Genomic DNA, 22,298 nt, shown 5'->3' with positions numbered 1-22,298 from the left:
ACTGTTTACGACGGCATGAAAAGCAGTTGCCACACTCTGGCTCAGATTTCAGAGTTGCAGACTATTTCTGACCATCCTTTGACTGATACTGAGTGGACATTAGAGAAAAAATGTCTTTGCTAATGCACTAGATTGTATATACTTTTAATAGCTATTTGATGGTGGTTTTGTCATTTAAGACAAGTGCCAAATATGTTATGCAATCACAGTAAAGTAGATGCAAATTGAATTGCAGGCCTGTCTGTGACTGACAAATTACCTGAAATCAAGTCTTGTCATGTTTCAAGCTAAAATTCAATTTAGCTGAAGTAAAATGAAAATCAGTGACTGAAAAGTGTGCTTAATTCCGTTAAAAATGATTTTATTGATCAAAGCTCTAATATTTGACAAATAAATGCTTGTACAGAATAAATTCAACAATTAGAAAAGAAAGTACAAAAATAAATAAATACAGTGAAATTGGTTAGAGCTAAAGGTGTTTTTGTAGTTATATTGAAAATGAGAGTGCATATAAAGGAGAATAACACCATCTGACTTCTTATCTTAAAGTTCTTTTGTTTATAATGTAGAGTCACTATGCCTACTTCTTTCCAAACATAATATACAGTGTTCATGATAACTGATGTTGTATTGGATCTTAAAAACTGAAAATTCTTTGACTTCTTGGGAATTTTGTAAAAACAACAATTTAAGACTACTACACAAGATTAAATAACTCATTAAAATTGAATTCATTTTTTCAGTGTATAATGTGTGACCCCAATCAAGCTAAGTGGATCTGGGTTGAGGCTTTATCAACATCTCAGTTCCTGCCACACACTTGAGGAGCAGAGAATAAATTACAAATTACACTTGCTGGAAGGCCTCAGGGGGAGCAAAAGTTACAACTGGAGTAGGCTATATTGTGTACACAATGATGGCAGTATATTGGCCTCTGGGGAAGAATGAAATTAATACTCATAAAAGACGGAAGTAAAACTAGTTTCCTCATGTAAAAGTTAGGCTCATTTTAAATGTCAAAATTAGTTAAATTAAGGCCTCTGTCAGTATCTTATGTTTAGGTTTATAAGTGTTCGATGGCTTGCTATTTTGAAAGGATAGTGAGCAATTCATAATAAGTCCTTCATTAGCAATATGATGTTATAAGTGTTATTTTTACAACTATATAAAGAAAAAATATAATTACTCATTAATCTTGTTTTCAATATTTCACTGTGTAATTATATGGTCCTGAGGGATTAGGGCCAGTTTTACTTGACAGCATATACTCTCACACTCTTGTGATATAAGTTGATTTTAAAGAATTGCCACAAATCACATTACATGTAACAACTTTAGACACTAGCTGATGTTTTTATTAAGACCCAAGAAAATGTAAGTGAATGAAACTCCAGTGTCTTGTAAAAGGACATTCTGAAAGGATATAGTGAAGTCACAGGGATCAAGCCATTAATTTACTTTATCTGTCTCAGTAATTTGGCCACTTGACTGGTATGACTCTCGTCACACATTCATTGCGATGACTTTGATCCCATGAGCATTGATGTAGGTGAGGAGGACCTTGGCTCGCCTCTCAATTACATCGATCAGCTTGTCAATGCCCTGCCGGCCGCCCTGGCTCTCCCAGTATATCTGGTCAAGGAACAGAGACTGGAGGAGCTTTTCCCTCAGCCTCCTGCTCTTCAGCACTGACACTGCCTGCTCTGGAAGCCTGGAAAGACAGAAAAAGAGTAAGGAAGAAGAACAATCAAATTTGAGTTTTAGTTTCAGGTACATGTCTCAGAGGCAGCCTCTCTTGGCTATGAGCAGAAATAATTTGATTGGCTGTCAGTGGGCGAAGACATAGTTCCCTGTTTTTATGGATAAAGTCAAACTTGCCAAACATTGAAACAGCTGAACATGGTGTTGCAATCAAATTTTAAGTAGCTGCTACTTTGTCTTGGTAGTTTCTTTACACTATACCTATTGCAATATTAAGAAGGTAACTGTAACCAGAAGAAAACAATAACAACGGCCAAGCATTTGAAGTTTGTGGAAGCAATTGTGAAACTGTGAAATAAATCACAACATATTCAGTGATTGTGGTTACAATCTGAAAAAGATGAAATACAATTACGTGTGCAATACAATTAAGTGTTAGACCTAAGGTACCATAGTTAGAGTTAGAAGCCTTAGAAAACTGGATTCACAAAAGTATAGACTGATGAGTGAACTGATGTTACTTTCATTTATCATAATGTTACTTTTTTATGCTAGCATTGTTTGTGTGTGTTGCTAAGCAGACCTGCTGAAATACCAAGCAAAAGTAATGATCATGAAGAGATGACACAATTAAAACAATTACATTTCTGTATTTATTTATTTTATTTTATACTGTATATTGTCACAGCTTGATTAGCATTAGCTAACTTGAAATAGTCAGGTTTGGAGTTGATTGTAGGCGTAGTCGGATTTTTTTCACTGAAGTATGAATGTGGGTGAGTGACACCTCATATGTTTTCAACAAGAACAAGACAAATCTGCCCGGTTTGAAGCATGACTACTAGCCTATACTCAGTATGGTTGTGAATGAACAAAACTAGAAGTGCTATTTGCTGCTTGACTCAGAGATACTGTTTTGTGGCTTGCCTCACTGAGTTTTGAGTGGATTTTATGAGGAGTTCTGCCTCAGAGAAATGTTTGTATAACTAAAATGGCAAACCACAAGAGGTGGAACATGATCATGTGGACTTTGAAGATGACTGAAGAGGAGAAGAGGCATGAAGAGACTGCTAAGTGGTTGTTGAGTATGTTTAGGTTTTCAAGCAGCTCATCTTTTCCATTAAACTGCGATAGGCTTACTGTATGTTGTACATGTCAGTTTGGAATGTGCCTGGAATAAAAACATCAGTTGATTTAGCTTTGATAAAAGTCAAACAGATAAAACCTTCTCAGATCTACAACAAATTCAACATAAGATCAAACAAAGATCATGTCTTGTGGTCTTGCAGCCTAAAGTTATCTGATAACAGCCAAATTTAGACTTATGTTGCCTTTATATCTGATTTGAATGCCAGAATAGAAGCTACGGTTTTGATGAGGATCACAAGGATCCATGTGTGAGGAGGAGACCTTGCCAAACCACAGATTCTGTTCTGTCTCCCCCAGTGGTATGATTCATTGATTTATTGATCAAAAGATAGATAAAATGAAAGCAATGTCTCGGCAGTGTGGTTTGGAATTAAGATCCACAAAGATCGGTGGTGACAAGAAAGAACACATTATCATGCTTTCCAGATTAATCTCCAAAACACACATTTACTTTGCTGAACCAGATCTAAATATTTACAACATTTTTGTAACACTCTGAGGTAAGAGTAAATATGTAAAAGGTAAAAGTAAGTTTTTAACATTTAAACTATGGTTTAAAAAGATCAAAACAGGATTTGAAAGTTTTAAAATGACATTTTATTTTTTGTAATAACTGCTTCGTATTGGTGTTTGCATATTATTGTGTGCAAAACTTTAAATTCCTGAGCAGGCATGGCAGAGACTCAACAAACTCCTTTCAGGGATTAAAATCTGCTTTTTCAGTTTTGCATGCTGGAATCTTTCAACAATGTTGTTAAGGGGGAAACAATCAGAAACAGCTACTGAAAACAACTCAATAAAGTCTGTCCACCAATCACTGGTGCTCCTACCAAATACAACAAATCTTCGCTGTGGACAGTAGTTTTTACCTAAAAAAATAATCATTAATAAATGTTCCCATGGTGGTCCTGACATCTCGTAAAAAAAATGTCTTACCTATGAACATTTTGGAAATAGGACAACACTGATGAATTACACTCCAAGTTCAGATCAAATCCGTGCGTACGAACTGTTATGAACGAGGCCAATTGTTTATGGAAATACATGTTGCTGTTGACTTTTGCTGTTGTCTTGTCAGTTTATGATGTTTGAAGTACAACAAACAAAATCTGATTGAAATGTAATCGGTTTAATATATTAATCTAACAGAGCAATAAACACAAAACCACTGAAATCATCAGTATTTATCACATAATAGATGTTTTTTTGGCCTCATCAGTGTTGTGATCCAAACTTACTCTTTGATTCCTTCCAGGAGCCGGAAGTCCAGGTTGTCCTCATTGCGGTCAAAGAACCCCTTGTTGTTGGTGAAGACCAGGTGTCTGGGGTCGTGACCCCTGTGGATGATGTTTGTCAGTTGTATGTGGTTCTGGTCCCCACATTCAGCATGGTGGCCGAGTTCCACACACAGATCCTCCTGCCTGGGCCTAAATCCACAGCAGCTCTGATCCAGACGGTTGTGAATCTGAAAAAGAAAGTTCATATTTCTGCAGAGAATACTTGCTGTTGATGTATTGAGAATACAGTGCTAGTTGTGACATTAGTGAGTTTTCAGATTAGTATTTATGGAGTCCTTTTTTGGGTGTGTTCGATGACCCTAGTTTTTCTTGCCCTGAAGAATCTTATTTTGTAATATTGAGCTTTTACATTATCTCACAGACTACATAATAATTTTATTACAAGATAAAATAATTGAAATTTGGCTTTGCCTCTTTGGCATTAGTACTACTTGTTCATTTGATGAGATATTGACATCAATCATCAATTAATCAATCAGCACCGGATTGAGTGCCATGACTGCTTAAGCCTATCAGGCAGCACCTCCTCTCATATAACTCATGCTTCCCCATAGTCCTAACTAAGGCGTCAACCCATCCTTCACTGTATGTTAAATTATTTGATTGGCATAGGTTTTAGAAGTAAAACCAAGGCTGCAGCATCTGAGATGTCACTCAGGTTTCAGATGGGACTTTTGAAGCCAGGATTAGGTGCCACTCACAGGCATCTTTTTGAGAAACCTGGGGGTAGGGCGACTTGGGTCGATGAGCATCCAGCAAGGCATGAAGTGTGATGAGATCAAATACCTCCAGGATATCTGTCAATCAAGCCAACAAGCCCCTAAACATACCCTTCTGTAAGTCCTAATTCCTTTAAACAAAAAAGTTTAACCCATCCAAACCCAGAGTCCATTGTGATGGACTCTTGAAAATACAGTTTTAATAACTTTAGCCTAGTAACTAAGAGGACTCTAACAAGACTCTAACTAACCAATAAATGTCAAGTTTCAACATATTAGTTGCAGTGCAGGCGACAGAGGAAGGCATTTACTTATTAATAAGTTTCAAACATAAAATGTGTTTTTTTTTTACAACAAATAGTTATTTTAGATTATAATTTTAAAGCGAATTAGAATTTATCAAATTGATTCCATAACACTTTACTTTTAGGGTACACATATGTATGGTTCAGGTTCTTAGAGGTTTTCTCACTCACTTCAATGCAATCAGAGTTTCTTTGGCACAATGACAGTAGCTATTTGAGGAACCGCAGGAGTTCCACTTTGGCTTCAGTATTCAGCCATGGTTGTTGTTACTTGGGCAGTACACAGCCTGCGAGGGTCACTTCAGGACAAGAAAGTATCTTTCTATGATATGAATTGTTGTGATTTGTCATAAACAAATTTAGTATCAAACAAATCAATGTCATAACTTATAAATTCACGAATATCTTTGACGAGATGTTTTATATGCCCTCTGCAATCTGTTTCTCTCAACTGCACAATATGAACTTCTCATTACTTATTTATGAATTTACTTGTAACTTGAAATAAAGATTTAACAGAAGATGAATAATCAAAGCTGTGACACTATGACCTTTACGGCTGATTTAGTCATTCTTAAGGTATCCAAACTATTTTGATGTATTTTCCAATTCCTCACTCTGCTATGTTTGCTCCTTTATGATCAAGAGATGAATTAAATAATTCTCAGGAGATGCGTCCTCAATGCTAAAAACTGATCTGAAATCCAGGCCTCCCACACAGGAAACAAGACATCTATTCAGCCAAAGGACAATACCTCTGAGGATATTTAACCTATTTTTCTCTGCAGTAACAGCTGTTGGGGCATATAGCTGATGTCAGACAAAAAGATGTTTGCAAAAGTAATTTATGAAGCAATTTTGGAATTCAATAAAGCCTGGGAGGCTGGTTCTGCACAAAAGCAAACCAAAGGACAGAAAAGTTGCATACATGTTTTTTTTCTCATTCAGAGAAATGTGTCTGTCATTATCACAGTAAGTTTTCATTTTTCAAACTGCTTTTGTTACCTGTAGCAAGAAGTCAAACATAGCTACTTTACTCCACTCATAGTGATGAATTGTGGAGCAGCCAGAGTCAGACTTTGGGGTGATGTTTTTATGCCAACACCTCTGTTTCAGGGAGCTCTGGTACTCCCCCCATGTTAACCTCACGGTGGACCAGCCTGAAGCAAGGCCTACTGGGTAGAGAGATGCATCCCATGATACCACTGGACAGGGCTGGCCATCTAAAGAGGGAGTATAAAAGGATTATATGTCAGGCTTCAGCAACTGTTTAGTCTCAGTGAGTCGTTTTCTGAGCAATGCATACACTTAATCAGTGGTGCTCCCATTGGCATTTATTCAGTTTAACATATACACACCTGTAGAGTATAACCTCATCTTTCTGCCTTGGGTAATTGAGCATATCGAGACAGGAGAGAGAAAATTCAGGAATTGCAAATGGTGAACAGCCTGCTTCTTAATGTAACTCACAGTTGCCGCAACTCATTGTCCTCAGTGATGGAGCTGTTAATGGAATGATGTTTTCATTTTGGTTAAGTGATGTTGCAAAAAAATATATATATTTTGTCTCAACATTTTCTCTGGCACATGGTGGAAGGGGCTGGGGCACCAAAGCGTAGAGAGGATTGGGGCTTTCACAACCCAAGGCCAAATAATATGCCGTTTATGGTTCTCAGTACATTTATAAATATTTTATACTTTCATTTTACACAGCATTCATTTTAAATCAGTGTTTGATGAAATCACTAACAAGCAGACTCTCAGAAACATGATGTTGTGTTATCTGAGGCAAAGTGGGAAAAAAATAGTTTTTTCCCCTTTGCACACTAAAAACAGACACAGATGCTAGTGATAGACGGAATAAGGGTGACAAGAGGAAGAGAGGAAAGTGGACAAAGGCTCTCTGCGACCTGCTGTGTATATGCCCCTTAATTCCTCTTTACACCCATTGGGAGAGCTCATTACAGTGCCATTCTCAACTGAATTGAATTAATACATTTATAAGTTTTGCAATGACTTTTCTATGAATCATAATACATTTTATTATACTATTTTAGGGCATTAAGATGTAACACCGTTTTTTTTATATCGTTATTTTCTAATATCAGCGTGAGGGTCCTGTCCCCCCATGACACTGGTCTATCAAATGAGAATTCCCTCAGTATCATACCTCTTTTGACTATGGTCTGTCTTATTGCAGTAGTATTTTGCCATGGAAATATGTGGACATCTCGAATATGTCTGGACTGGCTCTGATCTCAGTCTGGTTTCCAAAGGAACTAGTTCTGACTCATGTGGTCTTGATAAAAATCCTGCTGACACTCAGAAAAATGTGCAGGTAGAGTTTAGAAGGTTGCACTGTATGATTAGTCTGTAGGTTACAGATAATTATGTAAGTAAGTACATAGTAATGTATTGTACTGGTTACTTACAGTACAAATTGTATTTACCTAAACAATCACCTAAATCCATGACAAAGATGCATAGATTCACTTAATCAGGCTAGTATTATTCATGTTTTCAATCTATTTCTCCATAGAACTGATTACTGTGATGTTGATGATGCAATTTGCAATTTGGATCATGAGTACATAGAAAGGAGTTCCACTCTGAGAGAGGAAACCAGCCAGCCAACCAAGTTAGAAAATGTAATTTATTTTCCTCAGACATAACCATCCCCACCTCCCTACTTCTCTCTCTCTCTCTCTCTCTCTCTCTCTCTCTCTCTCATGCCAGTGATGATTATCACCATTCACTACTTGCAATGAAACACATTCAGTACAGTTATGCATTAACCTGGTTTTAAAAGTACTCATTCATTTTTCGGTCAGAAAATAAGAAACGTTGTCCTCGTGTCTGTTGACATACCGCGTAAAAAACTGAACTTTCTGCTTACAGCTGGTAGTGTCCTATTAAGCCCCAGCACCCTGTCCAGATGGAAAGCGAAGACTTCAGTGGTGTCCACGGGGCTGTTGATTACTCCACACTGCCCTTCACATACAATGTTTGGTTTTGTGTGTTTTTGGTTGGTCAATGAAACGTGTGTATCGCCCTCAAATATCAGAAGTGATGGAGTGTCTCCATGAGAAACTTCTTTGATGCGCAAAACTTTGGCATCCGCAAGAAAGCGCATGGCTTTGACGTCGTTTGGGCTGAACCATGGCGGTGCCCTCTGGCTGTAAATTCGGATAGAACTAATGGGAGAGTCTGTCTGTGCATCTTTATCAGATTTATGGATTAAACCCAAAGATTTATAATCAAGATCCCTGGTTTCTCCCCAGGAAGACTTTGGTGCAAAGTTGCGCTTAATTTGGCCAAAAGGGCCAAGTTTGCTCTGCGTAAAAGCTGAATTAGCCGACGTATTCCTTGTCGCTTTTCGCCTCAGTTTTGGTCTGATTGTACCCCGAATATTTGCTGGTTTCAGGCGCTTAGTCTTTAGCGTTATGTACACCACGTTGGACCGTGTCGGGACAACAAAACTCGCACCGGTCTGCAAACCCCCATAGTCTGGCAGCGCATCAATAATATCCAAATTATACAATCCACGGTTGTGTCGATACTTGTCTTTATCGGTCCTTCTGTCCCGATGCTGCTGCGAGTATCCAACTTGTGAAACCACAAAAAACAAATAAACAACACATACGCTCGCAATTATCAAACGCCTTTTTGAAAGAGAGCGCCTCCGAAAGCTGCTGGTCAGTCTTAGAAAAGGGAAGCACAGCCAGTGAAAGCGAGACTTCCCCATTAGAACTTATGGTATGATCATGGTTGAATGTCTCTTTTGCCGCAGACTCAAACCAGGGAGGAGCGCACAACTTCCGAAACTCATGTTGGAAGGGTGGAAATGTGGCCACATAGTGCACGGAGACAACTACGTAGGGGATGGACGGACTGGGAAACCACCCTCCAACTTAACATGAGGCGACTTGTTTTTTCTTTGTTCTTTCGGATGTAGCTATGATCCTTTGTGATAAAATGCATAATAAGCTCTGAATGAACAACTTATGGATGTAATTCAGTACACTTCATAGCCCGCATCAACCTGCTTATGCTGCTGAAATTCATTGAACACTCCAGGACAAAGCATGGGATTTCCGTTTACAAACTTTATAAAATGTTCGGCAAAAGCACTCAAGTTGTGAAAAAGTAGCATGTAGTTATATTTTGAATGGCCTTCCATGCGAATCCTTCAGGAAAATATGAAACCATATGAATAGGAATATTAGGGATTTCCTAGCAGTTAGTGTTAAAATGTCATAAGAATTATTGGTTGATGCACATTCATCTCTATGAGGACACTGAGGTTGGAGGTGATGTTAATGAGTTATACACGCTTTAAGATGAAAGAATATTTGATCCATTATACATCCAGGCGTTTTAAGCGACATCTGCTGGTCTATTTCTTTCATTTTTAACTGGCTGAGTGCAGGCTGTTCAGATCGTGGAGGCGCAGTTGAATAGATAAGTATATAAATGTGAAAAGGCAAAAGATTAACCGCAGGAAACAAATATCTCAGTAATGCAGGCTGGGCGCTGCAGCTCAGAGGATATCCTGATCTGAATAAATACAGGTTTAAATATAGAACTATTGTGTTGTGGCCTATACTGATGTCCAGATAAGCGCTGTCCTCCTCAGCATGCCAAGCGAATGACTCTTCAAACTTGAACAACCATATTTATTAATTTATTTGTGTGTGTTGCTTTAATTTTACAGTAATTCAGCACATCTTGCCTAATATTTTACCCACAAGCTACAAATGTGAGAGTAAAACTGCAACCTGGAATTTATTGACAGCCTCTCGGGAGATAGGCTCGGGAAATAGTTCATAAAATCACAGATTATTTCAGACAACAGACATAATGGAAACCTTCATATTGAAGTGTTTTTTCCGCCTGTTCCACAGTATTTGCATCGCTGCTGTCATGTAGCCTATCCACTGCAGCCATTATGTGTCAGATTGAGTGATTAGATAATTGGCAGCACCTGGCTGAGTGTCAGTCCTCACCACTGCTGACACACACGGCCTCCAGCGGTTTTTAACACTGTGGACCGGCTAGCCTCTATCACAGAAAACAAATATTTAGTTTTAACATGCTTGAAGCAAAGTACCCACATTTGCTTTTATTTGTTACCTCATTATTGATGGTGAGCTGTCATTGCACTGAACATGCCGCTGAACAAGGTAAGTAAACTGTGATTGGTTTGTGATGATGAATGTGAGGAAGCCTGACTGATGCGTTGTCCGAAATCAACCATCTTGGATGTTTGTTTTGCTTTAAAAATCCTCCAGGTACCAAATGTGGCGAAAATGCTGCAACTGGCAAATTGGAAATATCTGATTTCACCTTTAACTCAACCAATATGACTCATTTCGTCTATGGAATTGCTGCAAATGTGGTTGCTGTGTTGTTCTATGGAAGCAATTTTGTTCCTGTCAAAAGAATAGAGACAGGAGATGGTAGGCATACAGCACTTGTTTTTCTTTTACAAAGATTTAACATCACTAAATATTTCCATTTGAAGAAGTTATTAAATCTACTTTCAAGACTTTTCTAGATTGATATAATTTTGTAGGCCTAAATGAGAATTTGCCTGTGTTCTCTTTACAGGTATGTTTTTTCAGTGGGTAACCTGTGCAGCGATATGGGTTGTATCTTTGGTTGGAGACTCAATGCTTCAGTCGCCCAAATTCTACCCGTTTGCAATGCTTGGCGGTGTCGTCTGGGCTACAGGTATTGTCTCATGAAAGCAAAACTTCAAACTCAAATCATTCTTTGTGTTTTTCATGTGGTTGAGTGTAGTTTGGTCTCATAAGATCAATTCTCCTTCCCAGTGTCCAGCTGGACGTTGGGATGCAGCAGATGAATATAAAGCATCCAATTTAAAGAGTCTGTCTGCTGCAGTCCATCTTAAAATGATGTTTGTACTATTCCTGTGAGAGATGTGAGCAACTTTGAGGACACGGACAGTGTGTCCCAGTTTCATATAATAATAATAATAATAATAATAATAATAGACAGCACACTTTACTTCAGTACTGTTGACAGTGCCTATTTTGGCCTAAAATTAACACTTTTCTGTTTGTACTAGAAATGATACAAGGCATGTGCCAATTAATGTCTATAACTGACTTTGGAACACTGCTGACAATTGAAACTGAAAAAATAATTGTGGCATGACACTGCACTCAAATATTTTTTGTAGTACACTGTAATTTTTAAGTACACTTCATTTGTCTTACTTTTCTTTCTTTTTTTTCTTTTTTTTGCGTACTTAAAACATGGTTAGAATCAGCCCAGTATGAAACTGGGACATTACTGCTATCCAGAGTTGTCAGATTTACTCTAGGCACTAGACATAAAGCTTTGGATATAGAGTTGATTGACTACAGGTAATACTCATTCAAATTATATGGAAAACTGATTCATCCCAATCTTAAGTGTATGTTACTGGACAAAACCAAGTGTCTACTGTTCCCTGATTGTATTAAAACCTATAATGCTGTGGACATTTTGGGCACACTGGCTCTGTATCAGAAAACACACAGATGCTTTTCATGAGGGAGATTTAGCATTTATCTGCAATGTGCCTAATGTTAAAACATTTAACTTTTCAAAACCTTGTGCACTGCAGTTTTTGTCACTGCTGACTCTATTGTTGACATGGAACGAGTGTTGTCATTTGTCACCAGCTTCACCGGGAAGTTCACACTATCTATAAGACGTGCATGTTGCTAACTTTTTCTCCAATGTCATCTGCAGGGAATATAGCAGCAGTTCCAATTGTGAAAGCAATTGGCCTCGGTCTTGGAATTTTAATTTGGGGATCCTCAAGTTTGTTGATGGGCTGGGCCAGTTCAAGGTGAGTCGGAGAAATGTACGCTTTTGGTGAGTTTCATAGATGAAGTTAACTTTAATTTTATAAACGGCATAATGGACATTTAAGCATGTGAAGAAAATTGTTGGGACCTGTAATGGAAATGTCACCCTATGTCAGCAGGAGGGGTTTTTGAAATTCTTAATTTGGCAATATATTCATAAGAAAGTGAGTGTGTCTGTCTTTGACAGATTTGGCTGGTTTGGGATTGCTGCTGAGGATGTTTCCAGGCCAATATTAAATTATTGTGGAGCTGGGTTGTGTCTGCTCAGGTAAACTGTAAATTTGGAAGTAAAGTCTCCCACCTCTTTGCCAGTTTAATAGCTGCTACAAGAACAAAAAACATGGTAATAGTAGCTTTCTGCTGTCATTTTGTGTTTTGTTTTGGATGACAGACAGAACTTTGTTTGTTTCAGTGGCCTGATCTTTTTCTTTGTGAAAACGGACGTGGAACTGCATCCCAGCTCTGAATCAATTCCTTTACTTATCGACAGGGTGAGTACATTGATTGGATGTTTGTTTTTTCTCATCACACTCGAAGAAAATTTGAATCTACCAATATTCTCTCAATGAGAATCTGAATCAGTTCCTGCCACTTGGTTTCTCATAGTGAGTTGTGATGACTTTGTCTTGTTTTGTGTGTTCTGATGGTGTTATTGTTTTGAAAGACAACGTGACTCCATATTAAGATGCTGTTCCTTTTCTACAGAGAACAAATTCAGGCAGCTATGGACCAAGTTCCTCAGAGTTCTGGATAGATGTTATTGGACCAAAGACCAGGCGGTTCATGTGAGCTCAACTCACAAATATTGTGCTTGCAAGCTAAAAGCACAGACAGGGGAAGATTTATGAAACACTGATTTTGATTAAATTATCAATAGAAATGGTACTCAAGGATAGAACAAAGATAAATAAAATATTTAAAATAAAGCCCTAGGCTTTCACCAGAGGCCTTTTAGTTATTCAGTCTACAGCTGTTGGCCAGCTTGGTTTTAAATGCAACATGAGTTGTCTCTTAGTGTTTCTTTTTGAGGTGACAAACAGAAAACCTTTCTTTGACTCCATGAACAATTTCATAATTAAGACAACACTTTGGGGGGAAATGGGCTGCAGCAGCAAAATAATACAATAAGCAGGAGGAAATGTAAGCACTCAATGAAATGAAGCAATCAAACAGCAAACATAGTGATAGACTTAAAAAAGAGGCACATTCTCCATTATCCACTTTTAAATTGTTCGCTTAAAATGAGATGTTAAATGTGTATACATCCAAAGATACACATGCACATTCAAATATCGAGAATCAGTTTTCATCAGAATTGTAAGCAATGTTTAAATTAGTTTTCCAAATCAACAATATGTGATTTTAAAGCCCATCCATCAAGCAGTTTCTCAGTCTCATTCTTTCCTCAGCGGCTGCCTGCTTGCTGTTGTGTCTGGCCTGCTGTATGGGTCCTCCTTTGTACCTATCCTCTACATTAAGAGCCATTCATCGTGCCATGACAGCATGTTCCATGGAGCCAGTGTCTATGGTATAGTTTCTGTGTTTGATAATTGCCTTCACTTTTACCTTTTTTTTAAAGCTAATGTCGATACACCTTTCTTGTCTTCAAGAAAGGTTTAAGACTGTACCGTTGGTCTATAAATAACACTGGATCCTCCAGAGAACCAGGTTTAAGATCAGGTTATCTGAGAAACTGTCTAAAGTCACTGTCACTGGGGTAGCTCAGGGATTTGACAATAAAATGTCTTGCTGCTCTTTTGTATCGCTTTAACTCTAACTTTGATAATTGACTATATTGACTGACATCTTAAAAACTAAGAAATGCCATTGGTTTTAGCTTCTTTTTTTATTGCAAACCTGTAGGGATAAACACAAATGATGTAAAACTGTCAATTCTTGTTTCAACTTCTTCACAGACCTCGACTATGTTTATGCACAGTGCTCTGGCATTTTTGTTGCCAGCACAGTGTACTTTGCCATCTACTGTGCTGCCATGAATAACAGGCCCAGGGTGTACTCCAGAGCCATCCTGCCAGGTAACGCACAGTTTATCAGACAGATGTTTTGTGGCATAACCATAATCTTATAGTTATTATTAATCAAATTTGCCTTATACCGAGTTAAAACTTTATTGGGTGCACCTGTACAAGATAAATCTGAGGGGTAATTTTTGTCTGTAACGTGAGTCCTTAAAGTCTTTATTTTCTTAAAACAAGTGAAAAGCAGAGCAGCAACCTGCCGTCTCTTTTTCTTGTTTACAAGCAATTTAAAAAAAAAAAAAAAAAAAAAAAAAAGCACTGTCAAGCACTAGGGGCCAACAGTGTGTTTTTAATAATAGCTCCAGTTTGACACTCACCAAGACAGGAAAAGTCAGAGGAAATGCAGAAGCTTCCTTTGCCAACCTGCATGTGCAAACACATCCACTCAGGGGATGGTTGGATATGTTGATTCAGGCAAAACTGCTGAGGGCCAACATATCCACTCCAACCCAAAACCTGGCATGCAGTGAGGCTTTTGAGTTTAGATCTGGTTTGGGGCTTGACCACCCTGTCCACACATTTACAGTTACTCACTGAAAATGAGGGAGATGTCTATGTCTGGGAGCCACTCTTTAATTTGTGACGCAGTTTCAAATTCCTGGCACCTATTCTCATCTTGATTTGTTTTTCTACTTGAATATAACTGCCTGTATTGTGCACTCTACTTGCTTGTCTGCTGCATTGTGTTTGAGTCAAGTACAAGTATCTCGTCTCCTTTTTGCTCTTCAGGGATGTTGTCTGGATTGATGTGGGCATTGGCCACATACTGCTGGTTCCTGGCCAATAACTACCTGAGTGCGGTCATTTCCTTTCCTATTGTCAGTGCAGTAAGTACATCATCTCCTGTGCTTGTTAAGCACTCGGCTACTGTGCTTCCACTGATAATTAACATACTGTAGGCTATAAACTGCTCCAAATGTCCTCAACTTCTCCATCCTCCTTTTCCTCCTTCCTTGAAGTTGCAGAAGATGTCAAATGTCAAATAACCACCCTTGCTACAGTAACATTCAGACATTGATTTATTTTTACTCTTAGTTGGTGCTCAAACTATTTATAAATTATTTGTTTTTGTCTGTTTGCTTTCTTTTCTGTAGGGATATGGTCTGGTTGCAGCACTGTGGGGGTCCTTGGTGTTTAAAGAGATTAAGGTAAGGATCACAACACTGATCATGATTAATAATCTAGATCTTCTCATTCCTTTAAGTTGTATATTGGCTCTAATACATGCTGTACTCGCTTAGTAAGCGTCCAGTAAAGCCACAGTTTACCAAGGAGAAGATGACTTTAGATGTCACCCAAATGAAGGTTCACTGGTGAAACTACTGACCAGCAGACGGCATTTATTGTGATTTTGAAATGACGACGCTTTGATTTAAATTCCTCTAAACAAACACCGTAGAAATGAAACATTTTGAGTAGAGCTGATGTTACACACCTCTGTTTCCCTCAGGGGTTAGCCAACTGCTTCATCTTCTTCTTGGCCTCCTGTGTCGTGCTGACCGGCTCCTTGCTGACTGCCATCTCAAAGCTCTAATAATGCAAAAAACATCTCATGCTTGTCATGTTTTCATTATATACACATATTTACTCCCGTTCTCCAATTGACTTAGAAAATTGTCCTTGGTTTTATAAAACTCTTTGAACCCCATTAAAATAAACCAAAATGCATGATGGTTGAGCTAAATGTAAAGCTTTCTTTGTTAGATTTGGAAATGTCCTTTTGAACGAGCAGGGTTTATACTCTGAGCTAACATTTTGGTGGTAGTGTCTTACAGGAACGACCCTCATGCTTTTGTGGTTGGTTCAAAGAGGAAGTTTGCTGTTTGTATTTGTTGTTGAAAATATGGTTTGTCACTTGTGCTTTGTTCAGTTGCTACTAATAAAGGACCCAAACAACATATTTAACACATCACTCACAAGCTAACCGTTGTTTTTTGAGGAACTGTTAGCACTAAGCTACCACACATTTCTATGCATCACTATTTTGCTTTTTGGACAGCGTGTCAAAATAAGTGTCAGTGACTTTTTCTTAATAATTTTCACACATCCTGCTATCAAAAGTATCTATGATACTGACACATAACTGTGTACTTGTGATCCTACAAACATTTTATATGCATTTGCATGGGGGTGAGGGTGTTGTCAAGGAGGTTACGTTACACAAGTAGTCAATTAAAAGTGTGACTAATTACAAATAAAGCAAAAACACTTTTGGTTTTTAATCAGATGCTTGATGCTGTTGCCTGGTCCGCATGAAAGGTTTTGTCAACAGTAAGACTGACGTTTTTAACACAGCAGTTGTTCAAAAATGTTCACAGCACTTGGCAAACCAGAGCTTAGGCCTCAGCCTTGACAGACAAAAGCAGAGGTGAATTATTAAGAGGTAACACAAGTGAGGAATTTGGTGAGGCATTTATCACTGTGCTGATTGAACTCTGGTTCACTTCTTATGATCTTTGTATTGCTTTCAATTTAATATTTATTATATTGAAAAGAAAATCTTACAGCCGCTCTCTGAAGAATTAGAAAATTTCAGACTTTGGTGCCCCCTAGTGGTAGTCTCCCAGAAGACAAAGTGGGACAAAGTGCACTACACTGCACTCCAATGGTGGAGACCAATAAAGAGTTACGGTGACCCTAACATCGACTAAATGTCTTGTGAAAACACTAATATTGATAATGTGAATGCTTATGTATGGGTTTTTCATAACTGGGAATTAAAATCTAAAGACTAGAACTACTTTTTAGAAGAAAGAAAGCTCATGATTGTGTTTTTGGTTGTTTTTTTTTTGTTTGTTTTTTTTCTTTAAAAAAAATGGTATGTAACAAAATGAAGACTTTGGAGTGGCCTAGTCAAAGTCTTGACCTGAATCCTATTGAGATGCTGTGGCATGACCTTGAAAAGGCAGTTCATGCTTGAAAACCCTCCAATGTGGCTGAATTACAACAATTCTGCAAAGATGAGTGGGCCAAAACTCCTCCACAGTGCTGTAAAAGACTCGCCTATCGCAAACGCTTAATTGCAGTTGTTGCTGCAAAGGGTGGCCCAACCAGTTATTAGGTTTAGGGGGCAATTACTTTTTCACACAGGGCCATGTAGGTTTGGATTTTGTTTTCCCTTAATAATAACAACCTTCATTCAAAAACTGCATTTTGTGTTTACTTGTTACCTTTTGACTAATATTTAAGTGTGACAAAAATAAGAAATCAGGAAGGGGGAAAACACTTTTTCACACCACTGTATGCTAGACTTGGTAGACAGCTGTGTTCTAAACCCTTGAAACTGCTCTGAAACATGGCTAAGCTAATCAAACACTAATTAAAAGCAACAGCCCCCTCTCCTCATTTGTTTTTAATACACACAATGATGTGAGCTGACAAGTTCAGAGATGCACAGAGCCTTCATGTGAAGAGATGAATTTCTGCAGACAAGGCCTGAGTTCAGAGCTGTTATCTTCAGTTCCATTCATCAAAGTTAATACAGAATCCAAATGAACCCATTAAGAGGTTCTGAGCATCTTGTGTAATTCATTGCAAAACATATTTAATCTCCAAAATTGATTGGCTGACTTGACTCTCCTCAACTGTTTCAGTGCATAATTGGATTTTGCAAATAAAGTGAAAAGGCAAAACATGAAATGGGAAATTGGACTTCACTTAAAATCCCTTCTTAATTAGAGGAATTTAACTGGCATTTCTAACTCTGTTTCATCTCAATACTCTTAACACAACTGATGATCAGTATATTTTAGGACAGGAAATTTAAAACATTGTCAACAAGTGTGATAGTTGATGGTTCACTGTACACTTCAATTCTTCTCCTCCTATGGAGAGTGAGGCTTGAAACTGAAACAGGGTGTCGTTAAAACTAGAGCAGTATTTGCCATGCTCTGTGACTTTTTAGTAAAGAGCTTTAGGTTGAAAAGAAAATTTGTCATAATGATGTTATGCTCTTAAACAGGATTATCACACATAGAGAATCCTATCCCTTTAGTGATGCAAATCTCAGATACACAGACAGTAAAATGCTTTGTCAGCTTCTTAAGGCACCTTAATTTCTGCACATAATTAGAGTATGTAGTGTATAGAGGCTACGCATGATGCAACGAGGCCCAGATGTTTCTAAATTAGGCACTGCACAGTAAAGGTCTGTTAATTAGGTACAAACAAGACTATTGTGGCTTTGATGTTTTAAAAACAACAGTTTGGGTACTATTTAAAAAATCCATACTTGTAAAACTGCCCTGCCTGCACATACTGTACTGTGTATTAAGACCATTTTTGAACCACTTTTGCAAATACTTGTTTTTCCAGTGTAATTAAACTGGATACATATTTAGAAAAAACATAATAGATTTTTTATAATGTGATGAAATGTACTAAAGACTAAATTATTGAGACCATCGTTAAAATTATTAATGGAATAGTTTGACATTTGGAAAATAGGCATTTGTTTTCTTGCTGAGAGTTAGATAAGATAGATACCACTCTCATGTTTATACAGTAATTATGAAGCTACGGTCAATAGCTGGTTACCTTAGTTTGGCTAACAACTGGAACCAGCTCCTCTAAAGCTCACCAATTAACACGTGTTATCTTCTTTGTTTAATCTGCACAAAAACCAAAGTGTAAAAACGACAAGATGTGGCTTTACTTGGGGTTATGTGACAGATTGTTTTTTTTTTGGCTGTTTTTACAATAACATTAATTTGTGAACTTTAAAGTTACTGGTAGATGGATTTTCTTTTTACTTTTGGACAGATCAAGGCTCGCTGTTTCCCCCTGTTTCCAGTGTTTATGCTAAGCTAAGCTAATCAGCTGCTGGTCGTAGCTCTGTATCTAACAGACAGATATAGGTATCAATCTTCTCATCTAACTCTCACCAAGAAAGTGAATTAACATATTTCCTAAGATGTTGAACTATTCCTTTAACATAAATTAATCTTTCTGACTTTATGTGGTAAATTTTTCCAGTTGAATTTGAATAGAATTATGTCTATCTGTATCCAAATAAATTCTGGGGACATAGTCTTTGTGCATTTTCTCCCTTAATAGTCTTATCATCTTGACATTATATTAGTCAACTAAATGGTCCAAAGCTTTGCACCAGTGGGAACCAATTATGGTCATTAGTCATTTACATAGTACATAATTAGGGGGCATAATCTGATCTTGCTGTTGTGCTGGTAGACATGATAGATCAGAGATTATCAATTGTACGTTTCTGTAAACCACAGATACATGCGATCTGTAGTTTTAATACATCTAATACATATATCAACATTTGGTGAGCAGGCCAGGTGCAGACAGGTAGGCCTAACTGATGATGGGTGGATAGACAACCTGGAATAAAGTCATTGATAGCTGTCCTCTATACACAGAAGCTGGACAGAAATGAGGAGAAGCTGGGTATGCAGAGGACAGGGTCAGGTCAGCTGAAGCAAGATCCTCATTAGTGACAGCTGGTGGACAGGTGTGGAATGAAAGGTCTGAAATAACAGGAGAGGTTTGTATGAATAACAGATTACTCAGACAGAGAGGAGGATTCAGCAGCTGTCATCATGACATGAATAAGGAATGAGGATCTTATGCTTGGAGCGGTTTCACTGTAAAATGAATCATTAATGGGAGCACATAGCTACAGCATGTGGGAACATTTTAATTTAAACTGTCACTCGTGGTCAGTTAGCTAATACCTCATTTATACCTAACATTTGTAAACGTGTTCGGAGCAATGCTTTCGCTTCTGTCATGTATTGGTTAAAAAGTCAAGTGCAGATTGACATGTGACATAAATCTGGCATGGTGACAGGCAGGTTTAATGCATGAGAAACTGAACTCAGGATACATGTCATTCAGTGAAACATTATGGTCCTAAATCTCCATACATCTGTCCATAAACCTGTCCACTTTCGACAAAATGTCCAGGCAGATTAAAGCTACACAAGACCAAAGACTTAGATGGAGTGGTTTTGAAAGATGAAAGGATCAGAGTTTCATTCATATGAATGCCTATATTGAGTTCCCCAAACCAGCAATCAAAGCCATGCCATTTTAAAGGGATTGTCATTCACATTGTATTAACACTCATAAGACACCACAACTTTGACTTTTCAGCGTGCTTTAAAGTAATTGTAAGCAGAAGGCCTATATAAAATAAAACTTCCATTTTTAGTATTTCACCAATGTCGGTGCCCTGGTGTGTAGTAGTCTGCAATACCACCAGATCTGAATATTTTAATAGCTTCTTCTGAGCCAATTTAAAGCCGTGATAATTGTGCAACTGTGCCAATTTTTGACTAAAAAAATTAATTTTGTCTAGTTGTTTCTGTCTGTGTTTACATGGATGCATTTTACTGTTTGACTACAACTGGATTTTCATTTATATTCCAGATGTATTGGACTGAAAACCAAAACACATGACAGATAAAACCTGATAAAAGACACTGTGAACAGTAAATTTCTCGGCAAGCTAGCTATTTTAATTATTAGGTTATTGACGGATAGTGTGCTCTCATTATGGTCAATGTAACAAGTAAAGGGTCTTTCTCCATTTTAATTTGATATGAAAACCTTTCACATCAGTTCTAATTACAATATTTTAATGATACAATGTAGATGACTGCATGCTTCACCATTTATTCTGCAGAAATTAAATGTAATCCAAATATACTGTTTGATGTTTAATATTACCATGATCTATTTTCATGTGCCATTTTTGTACACTTACAGATCCATGAGTGCAATCACTTTTTCCCCTTGCCACCAACCAAGAAAACACCTTCTCTTTAAGTGTAGTTAAGCTTTTTTTTAAGCTTCATTAAATCCTTCATGGGTATGGAAATTTATTTTGGTGCCCACTTGTATTTGTATCAAAAAAGACACTATCACAACATTGCACACTGTTACAGTGCATCATACAAAACTAAAATGAGAGAAACAATAACATTTTTGAAACCACAGAGGTTAGCGCAACGATGCATTCAATATTTCACGACCCAGAATCCAACAGGGCACAAAATCTCTGCTGCACTGCTCTCTACTTGTAGCTTTTTAGCATTTCTGGTGACACCCCAGTCAGTGGTTTAGCACTGGCAGCTGAAAAATATTTGTTTTTGCATCACTGACTGGGTTATGATCATAAGTGCATTATTCATGATAATTTTAACACATATAGTGCAGTGCAGCAGCAGTTTTACTTCAATATAAAGACAGCTACAGCTTCCATTTTCAACTGCCAACATTTTTGTTGACATTCCTCCATCATGTCTTTCTTCTTCTTTCTTGCATCACCTCCTTTTGAAACTACCTCCAAAACCGGCGCTTGGTCATCTTACTCACAACCTCTTACTGGGTATGGGATAGAAATGTTTTGCAGTGTGAACTTGTGAAACTCATTAGGCATGCAAGGCCAGCTCAGTGCTGGATGGTGTAAATAACACATCACAGCCTGCCTGCAAAAGGTCTTTTTGTGGGTCACCTTTTGGCAAACTTCAAAAAGGTGCAGTTTAGAGGAACAATGCAATTACTGTTCTACTGATGTTTTCAGAGTCTTAATTAAAGAGCAAATTTCCTGCCCCGATATTATATTATTAAGTTTTTAATATTCCCTATATTATGACTTTAGTGGTTTTAGAACACTTTCAGCATACTTTCTGCCAGCAGGTAATTTCACCCACAGAGAGAACATAGCTTTGTTCTTCTTCATTTATTTCATGGGAAACCATAGCCATTCTTTTCAAGTCACCACGGGACTTCAAGCTGTTGGTTAAATCTGCTACTCAGTGGAAACAGCTACAGTACCCAGGGTTTCATTAAAATGTTTATGGTTATATTACTCTCCCCTCGTCTCATGCTCTCTTCCTTAATTTGTCAGATAAGACCAGACCACAGTCCCCCCCGTGAGCTCCTGCAGAGGTTCTTCACAGAGGACACACTTCAAATTAGGCCCCTCAAGTGGGTAGGACATTATGTCTGAAACTGGAGTTCTAGTATGTGAATCCATGTAGACTCATATGTGCATGGCTAATGGTCATTTGGGTCAGTTTTTGTAATGAGAATGATTACAAATGATAGTAATTTAAAAGCTAACAGTGGCCTTAATTCACTGAAGTGTGTCTAAAGTATGCCATGAGGTGGGTGGTTTTGCAAATGCCTTGTCAGGTTAGGACACAAATGAGAATGAAGTACATTTTGGACAAAAAGA

General features: G+C 37.8%; 2 protein-coding genes across 3 annotated transcripts; one reads left to right on the top strand and one right to left on the bottom strand.

Annotated features, from left to right (window-relative positions):
- Window positions 1–339: 339 nt before the first annotated feature.
- gask1b (golgi associated kinase 1B) lies at window positions 340–9,130 on the bottom strand. The gene is made up of 4 exons (XM_044205815.1): window positions 8,041–9,130; window positions 6,178–6,395; window positions 4,089–4,315; window positions 340–1,711 (listed from the first exon to the last, which is right to left on the bottom strand). The coding sequence occupies exons 1-4, from the start codon at window positions 8,915–8,917 to the stop codon at window positions 1,504–1,506; spliced, it is 1,530 nt and encodes a 509-aa protein (XP_044061750.1). The 5' UTR covers window positions 8,918–9,130; the 3' UTR covers window positions 340–1,503.
- A 985-nt stretch (window positions 9,131–10,115) lies between these two features.
- On the top strand, window positions 10,116–16,004 carry tmem144b (transmembrane protein 144b). 2 transcript variants are annotated; one of them, XM_044205816.1, is made up of 12 exons: window positions 10,118–10,355; window positions 10,464–10,631; window positions 10,783–10,905; window positions 11,935–12,034; window positions 12,241–12,321; window positions 12,466–12,544; window positions 12,759–12,838; window positions 13,463–13,581; window positions 13,970–14,089; window positions 14,822–14,919; window positions 15,187–15,240; window positions 15,543–16,004. In XM_044205816.1, the coding sequence occupies exons 1-12, from the start codon at window positions 10,265–10,267 to the stop codon at window positions 15,624–15,626; spliced, it is 1,197 nt and encodes a 398-aa protein (XP_044061751.1). In that variant the 5' UTR covers window positions 10,118–10,264; the 3' UTR covers window positions 15,627–16,004. The 2 variants fall into 2 exon arrangements, with proteins under 2 accessions (XP_044061753.1, XP_044061751.1); XM_044205818.1 differs by lacking the exon at window positions 10,464–10,631 and having other exon boundaries at window positions 10,116–10,355.
- The last annotated feature ends 6,294 nt before the right edge of the window (window positions 16,005–22,298 follow it).

Source organism: Siniperca chuatsi, linkage group LG8, assembly GCF_020085105.1.
Source record: "Siniperca chuatsi isolate FFG_IHB_CAS linkage group LG8, ASM2008510v1, whole genome shotgun sequence".
Taxonomy (NCBI): Eukaryota; Metazoa; Chordata; class Actinopteri; order Centrarchiformes; family Sinipercidae; genus Siniperca; species Siniperca chuatsi.
The sequence above is the reverse complement of the archived record's forward strand: the minus strand, read 5'-3'. Positions and strand labels throughout refer to the sequence as shown.

What these genes read in the sequence shown, in the direction of transcription:
- tmem144b (XM_044205816.1), top strand. Translation starts at nt 10,265, where the DNA reads ATGCTTGAAGCAAAGTACCCACATTTGCTTTTATTTGTTACCTCATTA. An exon ending in TGAACATGCCGCTGAACAAG is followed by an intron (nt 10,356 to 10,463) that starts GTAAGTAAACTG and finishes AAAATCCTCCAG; the next exon opens with GTACCAAATGTGGCGAAAAT. An exon ending in CCTTTCCTATTGTCAGTGCA is followed by an intron (nt 14,920 to 15,186) that starts GTAAGTACATCA and finishes TCTTTTCTGTAG; the next exon opens with GGATATGGTCTGGTTGCAGC.
- gask1b (XM_044205815.1), bottom strand. Translation starts at nt 8,917, where the DNA reads ATGGGGAAGTCTCGCTTTCACTGGCTGTGCTTCCCTTTTCTAAGACTG. An exon ending in AAAGTTCAGTTTTTTACGCG is followed by an intron (nt 6,396 to 8,040) that starts GTATGTCAACAG and finishes CTCCCTCTTTAG; the next exon opens with ATGGCCAGCCCTGTCCAGTG. An exon ending in TGTTTGACTTCTTGCTACAG is followed by an intron (nt 4,316 to 6,177) that starts GTAACAAAAGCA and finishes TTTCTTTTTCAG; the next exon opens with ATTCACAACCGTCTGGATCA.